The sequence below is a fragment of the Capricornis sumatraensis genome, chromosome 10, assembly GCF_032405125.1.
Source record: "Capricornis sumatraensis isolate serow.1 chromosome 10, serow.2, whole genome shotgun sequence".
NCBI lineage: Eukaryota > Metazoa > Chordata > Mammalia > Artiodactyla > Bovidae > Capricornis > Capricornis sumatraensis.
Genome location: NC_091078.1, coordinates 68,843,118 through 68,861,042, shown reverse-complemented (window position 1 = coordinate 68,861,042; position 17,925 = coordinate 68,843,118). Strand labels below are relative to the sequence as shown.

Here is a 17,925-nt window from a genome sequence, read left to right as displayed (position 1 = left end):
CATATGTATGGAATCTAGAAAGATAGTACTGACGATCTTATATGCAGGGCAGCAAAGAAACACAGACACAGTGTTTTGAACACAGTGGAGGAAGGAGAAGAAACAGACTTTTGGACACAGTAGGGGAAGGACAGGGTGGGGTGGTTTGAAATAGCATTGAAACATACATATTACCATATGTAAAAAATAGATAGCCAGTGGGAGTTTTCTGCACGATGCGGGGAACCTGAAGCCAGTGCTCTGTGACAACCTAGAGGGTGGAAGGAGGAAGGAAGTGAGGGGGGATACAGAAGGCAGGGGACATATGTAAACCTATGACTAATTCATGTTAATGTATAGCAAAAGAAGAAAAAGAAGCATCACAATATTGCAAAGTAATTCTATAATTAAAAATAAAATAAATTTAAACATTATGATCAAGAAAGTCACTAAAACAGAAAGACGCATTCTTGGCACTGGGAGGGAAATGTAAAGAAATTATATACTGATATAAATGGGTTGCTATAGTATAAGACAAACAACATCAAAATGGAATTCTTATTCTACAAACCACAGACACTTGTTTTATAGGTAATAAAATCCCTGATGAGAAAGCTTTTCTTCTAGTAAAGTCAGAATAAAATACGACTGGGTTCAGTTCAGTTCAGTAATTCAGTCATGTCCAACTCTTTGTGACCCCATGGACTGCAGCACGTCAGGCCTCCCTGTCCATCACCAACTCCTGTAGTTTACACAAGCTCATGCCAATTGAATAAGTGATGCCATCCAACCAACTCATCCTCTGTGGTCCCCATCTCCACCAACCTTCAATCTTTCCCAGCATCAGGCTCTTTTCAAATGAATCAGCTCTTCGCATCAGGTGGCCAAAGTATTGGGGTTTCAGTTTCAACATCAGTCCTTCCAATGAACATTCAGGACTGATTTCCTTTAGGATGGACTTGTTGGATCTCCTTTCAGCCCAAGGGACTCTCAAGAGTCTTCTCCAACACCACAGTTCAAAAGCATCAATTCTTCAGTGTTCATCTTTCTTTCTGGTCTAACTCTCACATCCATACATGACTGCTGGATAAACAATAGCTTTGACTAGATGGACCTTTGTTGGCAAAGTAGTGTCTCTGCTTTTTAATATGCTGTCTAGTTTGGTCATAACTTTTCTTTCAGGGAGTAAGCGTCTTTTAATTTCATGGCTGCACTCACCATCTGCAGTGATTTGGGAGCCCAAAGAAATAAAATCTGCCACTGTTTCCACTCTTTCCCCATGTATTTGCCATGAAGTAATGGGACCAGATGCCATGATCTTTGTTTTCTGAATGTTGAGCTTTAAACCAACTTTTTCACTGTCCTTTTTCACTTTCATCAAGAGGCTCTTTAGTTCTTCTTCACTCTCTGCCATAAGGGTGGTGTCATCTGCATATCTGAAGTTATTGATATTTCTTCAGGCAATCTTGATTTCAACTTGTGCTTCATCCAGCCCACCATTTGTCTTGATGTACTCTGCATATAAGTTAAATAAGCAGGGTGACAATATTCAGCCTTGACATACTCCTTTTCCCATTTGAAACCAGTCTGTTGTTCCATGTCCAGTTCGAACTGTAGCTTCCTGACCTGCATACAGATTACTCAAGAGGCAGGTCAGGTGGCTTGGTATTCCCATGATTTTCAGAATTCCCCACAGTTTATTGTGATACTCACAGTTGAAGAAACAGAAATGTGAAAAAGCAAACTGGCTGTCTGAGGAGACCTTACAAATAGCTGTGAAAAGAAGAGAAGCAAAAAGCAAAGGAGAAAAGGAGGGATAATTCCATTTGAATGCAGAGGTCCAAAGAATAGCAAGGAGAGATAAGAAACTCTTCCTCAGTGATCATTGCAAAGAAATACAGGAAAACAATAGAAAGACTAGAGATCTCTTCAAGAAAATTAGAGATACAAGGGGAACATTTCATGCAAAGATGGGCTCGATAAAGGTCAGAAATGGTATGGACCTAACAGAAGCAGCAGATATTAAGAAGAGATGGCAAGAATACACAGAAGAACTGTACAAAAAAAAAGATCTTCACAACCCAGATAATCATGATGGTGTGATCACTCACCTAGAGCCAGATAACCTGGAATGTGAAGTCAAGTGGGCCTTAGGAAACATCACTACAAACAAAGCTAGTGGACGCAATGGAACTCCAGTTGAACTATTTCAAATCCTAAAGATGCTGCTGTGACAGTGCTGCACTCAATATGCCAGCAAGTTTGGAAAACTCAGTAGTGGTCACAGGACTGGAAAAGGTCAGTTTTCATTCCAGTCCCAAAGAAAGGCAATGCCAAAGAATGCTCAAACTACTGCACAATTACACTCATCTCACATGCTAGTAAAGTAATGCTCAAAATTCTCCAAGCCAGGCTTCAGCAGAATGTGAACCTTGAACTTCTAGCTGTTTAAGCTGGATTTAGAAAAGGCAGAGGCATCAAAGATCAAATTGCCAACATCTGCTGGATCATCAAAAAACCCAAGAGAGTTCCAGAAAAACAGCAATTTCTACTTTATTGACTATGCCAAAGCCTTTGATTGTGTGGATCACAATAAACTGTGGAAAATTCTGAAAGAGATGGGAGTACCAGACCACCTGACCTGCCTCTTGAGACCTGTATGCAGGTCAGGAAGCAACAGTTCGAACTGGACATGGAACAACAGACTGGTTCCAAATAGGAAAAGGAGTATGTCAGGCTGTATATTGTCACCCTGCTTATTTAACTTATATGCAGAGTACATCATGAGAAATGCTGGGCTGGATGAAGCACAAGTTGAAATCAAGATTGCCTGGAGAAATATTAATAACCTCAGATATGCAGATGACACTACCCTTATGGCAGAAAGTGAAGAAGAACTAAAAAGCCTCTTGATGAAAGTGAAAGAGGAGAGTGAAAAAGTTGGCTTAAAGCTCAACATTCAGAAAACGAAGATCATGGCATCCAGTCCTATCACTTCATGGGAAATAGATGGGGAAACAGTGGAAACAGTGACAGACTTTATTTTTCTGGGCTCCAAAATCACTGCAGATGGTGAGTGCAGCCATGAAATTAAAAGATGCTTACTCCTTGGAAAGAATGTTATGACCAACCTAGGCAGCATATTAAACAGCAGACATTACTTTGATAACAAAGGTCCATCTAGTCAAGGCTATTGTTTTTCCAGTGGTCATGTATGGATGTGAAAGTTGCACTAGAAAGAAAGCTGAGCACCAAAGGATTGATGCTTTTGAACTGTGGTGTTGGAGAGGACTCTTGAGAGTTCCTTGAACTGCCAGGAGATCCAACCAGTCCATCCTAAAAGAGATCAGTCCTGCGTGTTCTTTGAAAGCACTGATGTTGAAGCTGAAACTCCAATCTTTTGGCCACCTGGTGTGAAGACCTGACTCATTGGAAAAGACCCTGATGCTGGGAAAGATTGAGGGCAGGAGGAGAAGGGGACGACAGAGGATGAGATGGTTGCCTGGCATCACCAACTCCATGGACATGAGTTTGGGTAAACTCCGGGATTGGTGATAGACAGAGAAGCCTGGCATGCTGCAGTTCATGGGATCACAAAGAGTCGGACATGACTGAGTGACTGAAATGAACTGACACAGTCAAAAGCTTTGGCATAGTCAATAAAGCAGAAATAGATGTTTGTCTGGAAATCTCTCGCTTTTTTGATGATCCAACAGATGTTGGCAATTTGATCTCTGGTTTCTCTGCCTTTTCTAAATCCATCTTGAACAGCTGGAAGTTCACGGTTCACATACTGTTGAAGCCTGACTTGGAGAATTTTGAGCATTGCTTTACTAGTGTGTGAGATGAGTACAATTGTGCAGTAGTTTGAGCATTCTTTGGCATAGCCTTTTTTTGGAATTGGAATGAAAACTGACCTTTTCCAGTCCTGTGACAACTGCTGAGTTTTCCAAATTTGCTGGCATATTGAGTGTGGCACTTTCACAGCATCATCTTAAGGATTTGAAATAGCTCAACTGGAATTTCATCGCTTCCACTAGCTTTGTTCGTAGTGATGCTTCCTAAGGCCCGCTTGATGTCACATTCCAGGTTTCTCTCTCTTGGTAAGTGATCACACCATCATGACTATTTGGGTTGTGAAGATCTTCTTTGTACAGTTCTTCTGTGTATTCTTGCCACCTCTTCTTAATATCTTCTGCTTCTGTTAGGTCCATACCATTTCTGTCCTTTATTGAGCCCATCTTTGCATGAAATGTTCCCCTAGTATCTCTAATTTTCTTAAAGAGATCTCTAGTTTTTCCCACTCTATTGTTTTCCTGTATTTCTTTACACTGATCACTGAGGAAGGCTTTCTTATCTCTCCTTGCTATTCTTTGGAACTCTGCATTCAGATGGGTATATCTTTCCTTTTCTCCTTTGCTTTTTGCTTCTCTTCTTTTTACAGCTATTTGTAAGGCCTCCTCAGACAGCCATTTGGTTTTTTGCATTTCTTTTTCTTGGGGATGGTCTTGCTCCCTATCTCCTGTACAATGTCACAAACCTCCGTCCATAGATCATCAGGCACTCTGTCTATCAGATCTAGTCCCTTAAATCTATTTCTCGCTTCCTCTGTATAATCTTTAGGAATTTGATTTAGGTCATACCTGAATGGTCTAGTGGTTTTCTCTGCTTTCTTTGATTTGAGTCTGAATTTGGCAATAAGGATTCCGTGATCTGAGCCACAGTCAGCTCCCAGTCTTATTTTTGCTGACTGTATAGAGGTTCTCCATCTTTGACTGCAAAGAATATAATCAATCTGATTTTTGCATTGACCATCTGGTGATGTCCATGTGTAGAGTCTTCTCTTGTGTTGTTGGAAGAGGATGTTTCCTATGACCAGTGCATTCTCTTGGCAAAACTCTATTAGCCTTTGCTCTGCTTCATTCTGTGCTCCAAAGCCAAATTTGCCTGTTACTCCAGGTGTTTCTTGACTTCCTACTTTTGCATTCCAGTCTATTATCATGAATAGGACATCTTTTGGGGGTGTTAGTTCTAGAAGGTCTTGTAGGCTTCATAGAACCGTTCAGATTCTTCAGTATTACTGGTCGGAGCATAGATTTGGTTAATGTGTTATAATTTATGCATCTAATTGTGTTTTTCATACTCCTCAGAACTGGCCAATATTAACATTTGGAATATGTGCAGTCAAAATTTTTTTAGAAAAATAATTGTTTCTGTAAAATAATACATGTTCTCATTAAGCAATTTGAGCAAAGCAATAAATAAAATGAGATTTAAACATTAAATTTAAATAAAATTAATAGGAAAAGAAAGTACAGTGAGGGCAAAGTGTTCTTCCACATGAAACAGTTATTGCTCAGTTGCATCCGACTGCAACCCCATGGACTATACAGTCCATGGAATTCTCCAGGCCAGAATACTGGAGTGGGTAGCCTTTCTCTTCTCCAGGGGATCTTCCCAACCTACGGATCAAACCCAGGTCTCCCACATTGTAGGTGGATTCTTTACCAGCTGAGCCACAAGGGAAGTCTAAGAATACTGGAGTGGGTAGCCTACCCCTTCTCCAGCAGATCTTCCTGACCTAAGAATTGAACCGGGGTCTTCTACATTGCAGGTGGATTCTTTACCAACTGAGCTATCAGGGAAGCCCTATAAAAGAGATAATTTCCTTTAAATTAAATACTCTAAGAGATTACCAAAAACATTAAGTAGTTACAGTTTCCATTTTCATTGTATGCTTTAAGTAAATGTTTTTTTTTTTTTTACATTTTTGTTGACATATAGTGGATTTACAATGTCGTGTCAATCTGCTGTACAGCAAAGTGAATCAGTTATATATATACATTCTTTTCCATTATGATTTATCCCAGGAGACTGAATATAGTTCTCTGTGCTATAAAGTAAGAGTTCATTGTTTATCCATTGTAAATATAATAGTTTACATCCACCAAACCCAAGTTCCCAGTTCATTTCTCTTGCTCCCTTCCTCCACTTGGAAACCACAAGTCTGTTTTCTGTGTCTATGAGTATAATTTTGTTTTGTAGATAGGTTCATGTGTTCCATTTTTTAGACTCTCTATATAAATTATGCTGTATGGTATTTTCTTTTTCTGACTTACTTCACTTAGTATGATAATCCCTAGTTATAAACATGTTGCTGCAAGTAACATTATTTCATTCTTTTTCATGGCTGAGCAATATTCCATTGTATATATATATATATATATATATATATATATACACACACAGAGACATACAACGCATCTTCTTTAACCATTTATGTCAGTGGACATTTAGGCTGTTTTCATGTGTTGCCTTTTGTAAATAGTGTTGCTGTAAACATAAAGGTACGTGTATCTTTTTGAATTACAGTTTTGTCTGGGCATATGTGCCAGAGTAGGATTGCTGCATCGTATGGTAGTTCTATTTTTAGTTTTCTGGAGCACCTCCATCTCTTATATCAATATATACATATAGATACTAATCTCTATATATACATATAATACTAACATCTATATATGGATACAAGCACCTATATATATATATATGTATACACACACACACAGATTGCAATCTTATAAAATAGACAGAATAAGTCATACAGCTAGTAACATTAACAAGATCATACTGTAACAGAGATAGAAAGCATAAAAAATTTCAAAACAAAGAAAACAAATCAAAACCATGATTAGCATAACTAGTTGATATCTGGTCACAATAAACCATCAAGTGCACAGGGGAGCCAGCTGGAGAAAAGCCAGATTTTTGAAGGACCAATAGAAAGGAAAAGGCAAATATTTCATCTTTGTTTACAAAGTTATGCTTTATCAATTTATTGATACGTACTTCCTGATACCTACTTAAGTATATATCAACCCATACTTACTCATAGGCATTCATATCGCCTCTTTCGACTCAAATCACTTCAAACATAACTCTCCAATTTGTTGCAGCTCTATCTAGTCTTTTCTCCCAGTTTCATAACAAAAAGACAGAAGCTTAATGCATTTATATAGACCAGTAAAAGATGCTAGGAAGTCTCAATCTAATTTTCTTTTAGGGACCTTAGAACTCTTTTAAAATCTCAACCATTCTTCCTGCTTCATCATATTCTGATTCCTTTTAGATGCAAAAAGCTTTGGAAGGAGTGTGCACTGATTTACATCCACAACAGTGTAAGAGAGTTCCCTTTTCTTCACACCCTCTCCAGCATTTGTTATTTGTAGGCTTTTTAATGATGGCCATTCAAGCTGGTGTGAAGTGGTACTCACTGTAGTTTTGATTTGCATTTCTTTGGTAATTAGTGATGTTGAGCATCTTTTCATGTGCCTACTGGCCGCCACCTGTATGTCTTCTTTGGAGGAATATCTATTAAGATCTGAGCACTTTTCAGTTAGGTTGTTTGTTTTTTGTTGTTGAGCTGTATAAGCAATTTAGCATCATTGCATCAAATGTTTTCTTCCCTTCTGTAGGTTGTCTTTTCTGTGTTTTTGTTTGTTTGTTTTTATGGTTTCCTTTGCTGTGCAAAAGCTTATAAGTTTTATTAGGTTCCATTTGTTTTGTTTTTAGTTCTGTTGCCATGGGAGACTGATCTAAGAAAACATTGGTATGATTTATGTCAAAGAATGTTTTGCCCATGCTGTCTTCTAGAAGTTTTATGGTGTCATGTCTTATGTTTAAGTCCTTAAGCCATTTTGAGTTTATTTTTATGCATGTTATGAAAGTATGTTTTAACTTCATTGATTTACATTCAGCTGTTCAACTTTCCCATCACCACTTGCTGATGACTGTCTTTTTTCCCATTTTATAGTTTTGCTTCCTTTGTCAAAGATTGATTGATCATAGATATGTGGTTTTATTTCTGAGCTCTCTATTGTGCTCCATTGATCTGCATGTCTGTTTTTGTACCAATACCACACTGTTTTGACTTCTGTGGCTTTGTATTATTGCCTGAAGTCTGAGAGAGCCTTTTGGTTTTTTTTCCTCAGAATTGCTTTGGCAATTCTTGGCCTTCTATGGTTCCATATTAATTTTTCGATTATTTATTCTAATTCTGTGTGAAATGTCATGGGTAATTTCACAGGGATCACATTAAATCTGTAGATTGGGTAGCATTGCCACTTTAATAAAATTAATTCATCTGATTGAAGAACACGAGATATCTTTCCACTTAACTGAATCCTCTTCAGTTTCCTTTATAATGTTTTATAGTTCTCACCATATATAGTTCTTTCATCTCCTTGGTCAGGTTTACTCCTCTTAGGCATTTTATTTGTTCTTTGATGTGATTGTAAAAGTACTGTTTTTTACTTTACCTTTCTGATATTTCATTGTTAGTGTGAAAGGAATTATGCATCTAATCACTGACTTAATCATTAACACAGTGATTAATAATTAAATCTCTCTCTCCTGGTTGTTTTGATCTTTGGAATAAAGCACTTAGTTTACTTCTGTCTTCTCTATGTTATAGAAAACACTATAAAGCATAAAGGATTTTTTTTTACTCTCTGATGGTTAATCACTTGATAAATATATGTATATATTTTCAGCATCAATCCTCTGGAGTTCTGAATTTCTCATTTTCCATGTGGTGAACCAACCACAAGCTGGAAAGTTTTGGGGTATTGTTAGCCCTATTTTGTTGTTGCTATTTAATTACATCCAAATCCAGACATCAGTTCACATCTTGAGTTCTAATTGCCTTTGAGAGTTCTATGCACAGAACAATAGATGGAGTGAGTCTTCAGAACACAAATCGTAAATATAGGTTCTTCCTGATCTTGATGAATTAAAACCAAAGGAGGGGAGACAGTTTTGTTTTGAAGACACCATCTGCTTATTTGTGTACAGTGTTTGTATTCAAATTTAAATAAATTAATCACGTAAAGAGCATCTGAATTCACAACACGGAAAACAGGAGTACTGAACAAGTATACAATTTGGGAAAACCAGGAAACTAATGAGGTTTCGAACCTCTTTAGTTTAATCTTCTCCAGTCCCAGGGAAACCTCTCTGGTGTGGGTACGGTGCTTGACTTCCTTTGCATTGATTCTTGTTGCTTCAGGGCTCAAATGTAAATCAGTGACAAGTGCTACAGTAATGAATTAGCATCTGTCATCACAGTAGCTATACCAGCATCATCCTTGATTTAGAGAACTTTGTACCTTGGTTAACAGGCAGCTGAGTTCAGCAATAATAATAAAATCTGTCCCAAATCACTGAATGTGCATAAAAGGATAAACATTTCTTTAGGGGAAAAAACGATGTCAATTAAAAATGTAACCAGAATTGCAGGTGATTCTAGACTTTCAGGTAGGTGCCAACTCCAAGACATTTTTGAGGACTTTAGCCTTCACATCTGACTCTGCACTCATCAGTGTGATGTGTAAGCTTATAGGTAGAGCCAGCATTTCAGGTATAAACTCATCACTGCTTTTTACGTAAGAGAGTAACCATCTTCACCCCATGGCCTTCTCTGAATTTCTTCTGTGTTTACATGTCTTCAGCTGACTACACATAATCGAAAGTACAGACTGCTGTATTATGCCTTCAGCCTTGTTCCCTGGATCATTTGTGAATGGATATATCATTTTTTAGCTAAATGAAGGGAGACAGCTTAGCACAACAGATAGTTCCTTAACCATTCTTAGGCATCAGTTTCCCTCATCTGTTAAATAGGAATAATAGTATGTATTTGTTAAAAATAAATGAAACAATCCATGTCAAGCATATAACATGGTATCTAGAATGTGAACAGTTAGTTTTTTAGCTAGTTAGGCTCTGTTAGTTTAGTTTTTCAGTTAGAAGTTAGGCTCCGTTTTTGGTTTTTTGTTTTTGTCTGTTTATCTCTTTGGGCTTCCCAGGTAGCGCTAGTGGTAAAGAATCCACCTGTCAATGCAGGAGACACAAGAGATGGGGGTTCAATCCCTGGGTTGAGGAGATCCTCTTGGAGGAGGAGATGGCAACCTGCTCCAGTATTCTTGCCTGAAAACTTTGGGCGGAGGAGCCAGGTCTCAAAGAGTCAGACAAGAAAGAGTTACCAAGCACGAGCATTTATTTATTTGGCTGCTTCTGGTCTCAGTTGTGGTACTTAGGATCTTTTATAATGGCGCATGGACTCTCTAGTAGTTGTGTGTGGGCTTTAGAGCTCACAGGCTTGTGGTTGCCACAGCAGTTGCCTTGTGGCATGTGGGATCTTAGTTTTTAAACCACAGGTCAAACCTGCATCCCCTGCATTTTAAGGCCAATTCTTAACCACTGGATGGCCAGGGAAGTCCCTCAGTTAGTTTTTATGAAAAAGTTTTGTCGGGTCTCTCTTGGTAGTAGGACACTGTTATCCATTTAACACATAACAATTGCTTGGTAGATAGATCCACAAATGAATGAAAGTACATTAAAATGAAAATCTAAATTGCAAAATCAGTGGACAGCCATTTAAAATAGAATAAAGTGACATTATGCCAAACACAAACCGGAGATGCAGATAATTTTGTCCAGGAATTATGTGTTCCAATCTTCATTTTATAGATGAATTTTGAAATTAAAAAGTGATAAATGACACATTAAGTGAAATGGAGTTATTTCTTGATTTTCTGCTTAGCATTATTCAAAGGTGATTTGTTTTTAACTTCTTCCATCATTTTAAAAAAATCTCTATCTGTACCATTTCCTATGGGTCAGTTAATCAATAGTTGATTTCGATAATATGACTTGCAAAAGCCTCAGGTTTTGAAATAAACAGTTGTCTTTCCCATTATCTCTTAGCTAGTGTGTGTGTGTGTTAGTCTCTCAGTCTTGTCCAATCCCTTGGACTGTAACCCACCAGGCTCCTCTATCCATGGAATTCTCCAGGCAAAAAACTCTTAGCTAGAAGTACCTGTTTTTCACTTCTGATTTCATGCACACCGTGAAATCACCAAGAGCACACCAATCCACTTGTCCTGAGCTCTACCTATTTTCAGAAAAGAACAAAAGTATATCCCTCCACTAGATTAGAATCCATTTATGGATGCTGGGAAAGAATGAAGGCAGGAGAAGGGGACAACAGAGGATGAGATGGTTGGATGGCATCACTGACTCAATGGACTTGAGTTTGTGCAAGCTCCAGGAGTTGGTGATGGACAGGGAAGCCTGGCGTGCTGCAGTCCATGGGGTCACAAAGAGTTGGACGCAACCAAAGGACTAAACTGAACGGACTCACTTCAGATGTACACAGACTCCTTCTTTAACGACCTGAGATATTTGCTTCCCAAAGTTGGATAAAAGGGTAGAAAATACTGTTTGGATACTCTTTAAAGAGGAAATTTTAGAGAGTGGGTGGTTGGAAAGAGACTCCATTACAAAATTCCCAGCTAAGATTGTAATCTAGGAGATATATTCAGTAAGGGTTTATGTGCTGCACAGCCTGTGAAACGCAATCCTATGAATGTGGAAGGGGATTAGCTGTCACTCTTTTACTGTCTCTCTTTGCTTTTGATTTGTCTTCTTCATTGTGGTGTGTTTGGTTGGTTTTGTTTGACTTTAGAGTTCAGTATAGAGAAATTTCAGGAATATGGCTGAATTCATAATTTCACTCTGTAAGCACTTCTATGACCTTTCAATTTAATTCACATTGCTTTTCACCATTTTACTCTCTGACATCAGTTATGAAATCCTATGTCAGTGAGAAAGTAGAGACTATCTATGTGTGAATGTAGTTTTAAGGTTCATAAACTATCTTGGATGAGCAAGTCCATTTCATTCCCAATTAAAACTATAATGTAAAGGGTGAATTTAAAGACTAATTAGTAGTTATCATTTTTTAAAAGTGATATATGAGTGAAGTAAAGTTACACAGAGAAAAATATCACTTATGCTTGGAATCTAAAAAAATGACACAAATGAGCTTATTTACAAAACAGACCAGATGGTCAACACCAAAATCAGATTGATTATATTCTTTGCAACCAAAAATGGAGAAGCTCTATACAGTAAGCAAAAACAAGACTGGGAGCTGACTGTGGCTCAGATCATGAACTCCTTATTGCCAAATTCAGACTTAACTTGAAGAAAGTAGGGAAAACCACTAGACCATTCAGGTATAACCTAAATCAAATCCCTTATGACTATACAGTGGAAGTGATAAATAGATATAAGGCACTAGATCCGATAGACAGAGTGCCTGATGAACTATGGATGGAGGTTCGAGACACTGTACAGGAGACAGGGAGCAAGACCGTCCCCAAGAAAAAGAAATGCAAAAAACCATATGGCTGTCTGAGGAGGCCTTACAAATAGCTGTGAAAAGAAGAGAAGTGAAAAGCAAAGGAGAAAAGGAAAGATATACTCATTTGAATGCAGAGTTCCAAAGAATAGCAAGGAGAGATAAGAAAGCCTTCCTCAGTGATCAGTGCAAAGAAATACAGGAAGGCAATAGAGTGGGAAAGACTAGAGATCTCTTTAAGAAAATTAGAGATACCAAGGGACCATTTCATGCAGAGAAGGGCATAATAAAAGACAGAAATGGTATGGACCTAACAGAAGCAGAAGATATTAAGAAGAGGTGGCAAGAATACACAGAGAAACTGTACAAAAAAGATCTTCACGACCCAGATAATCACAATGGTGTGATCACTCACACTCACCTAGAGCCAGACAACCTGGAATGTGAAGTCAAGTGGGCCTTAGGAAGCATCACTATGAACAAAGCTAGTGGAGGCAATGGAATACCAGTTGAGCTATTTCAAATCCTAAAAGATGCTGCTCTGAAAGTGCTGCACTCAATATGCCAGCAAGTTTGGAAAACTCAGCAGTGATCATGGGACTGGAAAAGGTCAGTTTTCATTCCAATTCCAAAGAAAGGCAATACCAAAGAATGCTCAAACTACTGCACAATTGCACTCATCTCACATGCTAGTAAAGTAATGCTTAAAATTCTCCAAGCCAGGCTTCAGTAGAATGTGAACCGTGAACTTCCAGATGTTCAAGCTGGTTTTGGAAAAGGCAGAGAAACCAGAGATCAAATTGCCAACATCTGCTGGATCATGGAAAAAGCAAGAGAGTTCCAGAAAAAACATCTATTTCTGCTTTATTGACTATGCCAAAGCCTTTGATTGTGTGGATCACAATAAACTGTAGAAAATTTTGAAAGAGATGGGAATACCAGACCACCTGACCTGCCTCTTGAGACCTGTATGCAGGTCAGGAAGCAACAGTTCAAACCGGACATGGAACAACAGACTGGTTCCAAGTAGGAAAAGGAGTACATCAAGGCTGTGTATTGTCACCCTGCTTGTTTAACATATATGCAGAGTACATCATGAGAAATGCTGGGCTGGATGAAGCACAAGTTGAAATCAAGATTGCCAGGAGAAATATCAATAACCTCAGATATGCAGATGACACCACCCTTATGGCAGAAAGTGAAGAGGAACTAAAAAGCCTCTTGATGAAAGTTAAAGTGGAGAGTGAAAAAGTTGGCTTTAAGCTCAACATTCAGAAAACAAAGATCGTGGCATCTGGTCCCATCACTTCATGGGAAATAGATGGGGAAACAGTGGAAACAGTGACAGACTATTTTTCTGGGCTCACAAATCACTGCAGATGGTGATTGCAGCCGTGAAACTAAAAGACTCTTACTCCTTGAAGGAAAGTTATGACCAATCTATACAGCATATTAAAAAGCAGAGACATTACTTTGTCGACAAATGTCCATCTAGTCAAGGCTATGGTTTTTCCACTAGTCATGTATGGTTATGAGAGTTGGACTCTAAAGAAAGCTGAGTGCTGAAGAATTGACGCTTTTGAACTGTGGTGTTGGAGAAGACTCTTGAGAGTCCCTTGGACTGCAAGGAGATCTAACCAGTCCATCCTAAAGGAGATCAGTCCTGGGTGTTCATTGGAAGGACTGATCCTGAAGCTGAAACCCCAATACTTTGGCCACCTGATGTGAAGACCTGACTCATTGGAAAAAACCCTGATGCTGGGAAAGATTGAGGGCAGGAGGAGAAGGGGAAAACAGAGGATGAGATGATTGGATGGCGTCACCAACTTAATGGACATGGGTTTGGGTTGTCTCCGGGAGTTGGTGTGGACAGGGAGGCCTGGCATGCTGTGGTTCATGGTGTTGCAAAGAGTCGGACATAACTGAGCAACTGAACTGAACTGAACAAAGCAGAAAGACCTACAAACATAGAAAACAATCTTATCATTACCAAAGGGTGGGGAGGGATAACTTGGGAGTCTGGAAGGAATGTATATACACTACTATATATAAAATAAACAACAGGGACTTACTGTATAGCGCAAGGAACTATAATCTCTATCTTGTAATAGTCTATAATGGAAAGGAACCTGAGGAAGAATATATGTGTATAGCTGAATCACTTTGCTATTTATTTGAAACTAACACAACATTGTAAATCAACTATTCTTAAATAAGAAATAAGCTCTCTCTCTCTCTCTCTCTCTCTATATATATATATATATATGCACCATTTTGTCAGAGATATTCATTATAGCATTATTTATAATTATAATAAATTTAGTAAAATATTTACTAGTTTCATAATGGTTGAAACAATTAATAGCCTATCATGCAGGTTATAATAATTTGTGGATAAAATATAAGGCTGTATTACATTTAAGTAGAGAATAAAGAGAAGTATCATATATGTAGCATGTTTGCTATACTGCAAAACAAAACAACTGAAAAGCTAAGAATCCAAAACATGGAGTAATTATACTAAAATGAAAATAGGAATTTTATCCAAACACTAAGAAACTATACATAATTGTTTTCCTTTGGTTCCTTCTTTCAGCTTCCCTGAGTTTTCTGACTTTCCTATACTAAACATGTATCACTTTTATAGTAGAAAAAAGAAAGCTTCCAATTAGCATGGATTTTCCTGCTTGCACTCAGCTTTCTAGTGAAACCAGGGAGAACTGAAAACCTTTTTCAAGTGGCAATTTCAGAGCAGGCTGCAGAAGTAGGCCCCTCCGTAAGTGTCTTAAGAGATGTAACCTCAGTGCTCCCTAGCTGAGTTCAGTTGCTCTGTGAAGATTCACATTATGAGTGTTTTCATCTTTTCATATTAAAAATGACCTCCTGGCCCGAATCTGAGCTTCCCAGATGACTAAGGCTTGCCGGGCATAGCCTAAGAAAAAATAAAGCCAAACTCCTTAGTATTTCATCCTGCCCTTGAATTCTACATTTTATTTCTGCTTATGCTCATAGGCTTTGTTGTTCTGTTTTGTTTTCACTCTCTAGATCCAACAAAGGTAATGGTGCCTCCTTCCAGTATGGATGTCACTGTTGGGGAAAGTATTGTTCTGCCATGCCAGGTAACACACGATCACTCGCTCAACATTGTGTTCACTTGGTCATTTAATGGACGCCTGATAGACTTTGACAGAGATGGGGACCACTTTGAAAGAGTTGGAGGGGTAAGTATAAATATCAGATTATCCACAGTAAATGCAATGTGCAACTAAAGTGAGTCAAACAACTTGTTTAGCCTAACTTGAAATACAAAGTTCCGAGAAGGCACTGGCAACCCACTCCAGTACTTTTGCCTGGAAAATCCCATGGAGGAGCCTGGTAGGCTGCAGTCCATGGGGTCGTGAAGAGTCCGGACACGACTGAGCGACTTCAATTTCCCTTTTCACTTTCGTGCATTGGAGGAGGCACTGGCAACCCACTCGGGTGTTCTAGCCTGGAGAATCCCAGGGACGGCGGAGCCTGGTGGGCTGCGGTCTATGCGGTCGCACAGAGTCGGACACGACTGAAGTGACTTAGCAGAAATACAAAGTTATTCTTTGATGATTTTGTTCAAATACCTTAAAAAAAATCTTGGTTAACGTCTGCTCTTTTTTGCATAAGTGTGGCCCTGAGTCACACTTATTGAGTCACTTGTTTGCCAGTCCTTTTCTTAACCCTCATAATCCTTAACCCTACAGGTTAGCTGTTCGTTTCTGTAAACTCAGGGTCATGGGAGATACATGGCTTGCCTTGGCCTCATTGCTACTAAACTGCAGGTCTCAGCTTTAAACTTCAAACCCCAAATTCTTTGCCGCATGGTGAACCATATGCCAGGGACCTGAATTAATAAAACAGCTCGAGGACAGTTTACTCGTATTCTTTTAGACTGCTGACTAAACTCCCTTTGGTTTTTGTAGAATACTCATCATTGTGAGATTAGGGCTTTCTTTCTTGAATCTGAGAGTCTGATCAGATAGTTTATTATCTCCAAATAATTTGAATTCTAATGATCGAATTTTCCAAAGGCCTTAATTATTTCCCATAAAAAAAAATAGTACCATTGAACTCACACCAAGAAAACATTAACTTTGGAAACAATTTGAAATATGACAATCATTTTCAAGAATAGTTTTTCTACTGTAACATAACCCTACTTTCCTATTAGTAACGAAGATTCCAGGGGTAAGGAATACATTGGGAGATTGGGATTGACATATACACACTACTATATATAAAATATAACTACATATATAAAACACTACTATATATAAAATGGGTAATGAATAAGGACCTATTATATAGAACAGGGAACTCTACTCACTACTCTCTGATGGCTTATATGGGAAAAAAAATCTAAAAAAGAGTAGACATATGCGTGCATAGCTGATTCACTTTGCTGCAAGTAAACACAACCTTGTAAATCAACTCTACGCCAATCAAAGTTTAAAGAAAGATTCATTCCAGCTGCCATTATCATGGAGGGGACTAATCAAAGACAGCAGAATATAAGCATGAGGCTGTATGGAAAACATTCCCTTCCTACATGCTCCCAAAGGAATCTGATTTGCCCATCTCATCTTATCCCCATCTCTTATATTGAGAATAAATGGACTGAAACTTATAAATTATACCTATGATATGTTGACCTTCAACATATTCTTCTCAAATATGGTGGTATTCCTATTATTTACATTCTTTCTGCCTTTCCCAAATAATACATCTCTACTGAATTACCAAACACCCCAAATAATTTCTGTAACTATTTGCTCAAGTCTCCCAAGGATTGTATATGACTGGTACCATTTTAAATGCATGAGAGAGAAGATATTTCATTAGCTCAATGGATGACTTGAGTCTACTGATTGTCCCTTGGAACTCTGGTTGAGAAAAGCTAGTTAAAATTGCCATTGTTAACCATTCTGGACCACTTTGATATAGTTCAGCCTAATAACCTTGAACAAATAAAGAATGATATTTGCTATTTTACAACATCATTGAGGATACTAAATACCTTCAGGTTTAGAAGCCTAAATAGCACAGTGCCTACCACCAAAAATAGTATGTGAGAAATTTTAATGATTGTATTCACTGAAGGAAGAGTAATATTAGTTCTAATAACATGAGAGTATACATTGAGAAAACTTCCACAGATTAAACAGAATGTTTATTTTCATAGTAAAACCAATGTTTTTGGCAGGAGAGATAATAAAAATATTCTCTCAGGATGGCACAGTCAACAACCAATCAAAACAGCTGTTTGGGCTATCAAAATATAAATTCTGCCAATAAGATAGATGTGAACCTTATGCTGAACCACAGAAAGGTGGAGTCAGGCTCTGATGACCACCTTTTGTAACAACCTCTGTCCATGGAATCACTCTCAATAGCCTTTTGTATGGCAAGCGTTTGTCTCTTTTGTGATACCAGTACTAAGTGCCAATCAATCATTGCCAAAGAATTAAGTGCAAGATTTGGGACATCACTGCAAATTGTGAGAGCTAAGTGTGTTAGCCACCAGGATCATTAATGTCTGTGAAGTTAGTGCTGGACAACAGAAGAGGTAAGGAAGCAGTTCTGAAGTTAAGCCCATTTTGCAGTTTTTACTTGCCAGGTCAGTACTGTGCAGATGACGTTTGGTAGAGCTAACCTACTGCAGTTTTTAAGAGAGTTATTATTTCATTGTCCTCTGGTGACCTCCAATGGTTCTG

The 17,925-nt window shown here is 38.3% G+C and overlaps 1 protein-coding gene across 1 annotated transcript in view; it reads left to right on the top strand.

Annotated features, from left to right (window-relative positions):
- CNTN4 (contactin 4) overlaps positions 1–17,925 on the top strand; it is a 425,127-nt gene that overhangs the window by 378,716 nt on the left and 28,486 nt on the right. The window contains exon 12 of the mRNA XM_068982346.1: positions 15,227–15,402. Coding sequence (XP_068838447.1) covers positions 15,227–15,402 — 176 coding nt within the window. The remainder of the gene's footprint in view (positions 1–15,226; positions 15,403–17,925) is intronic.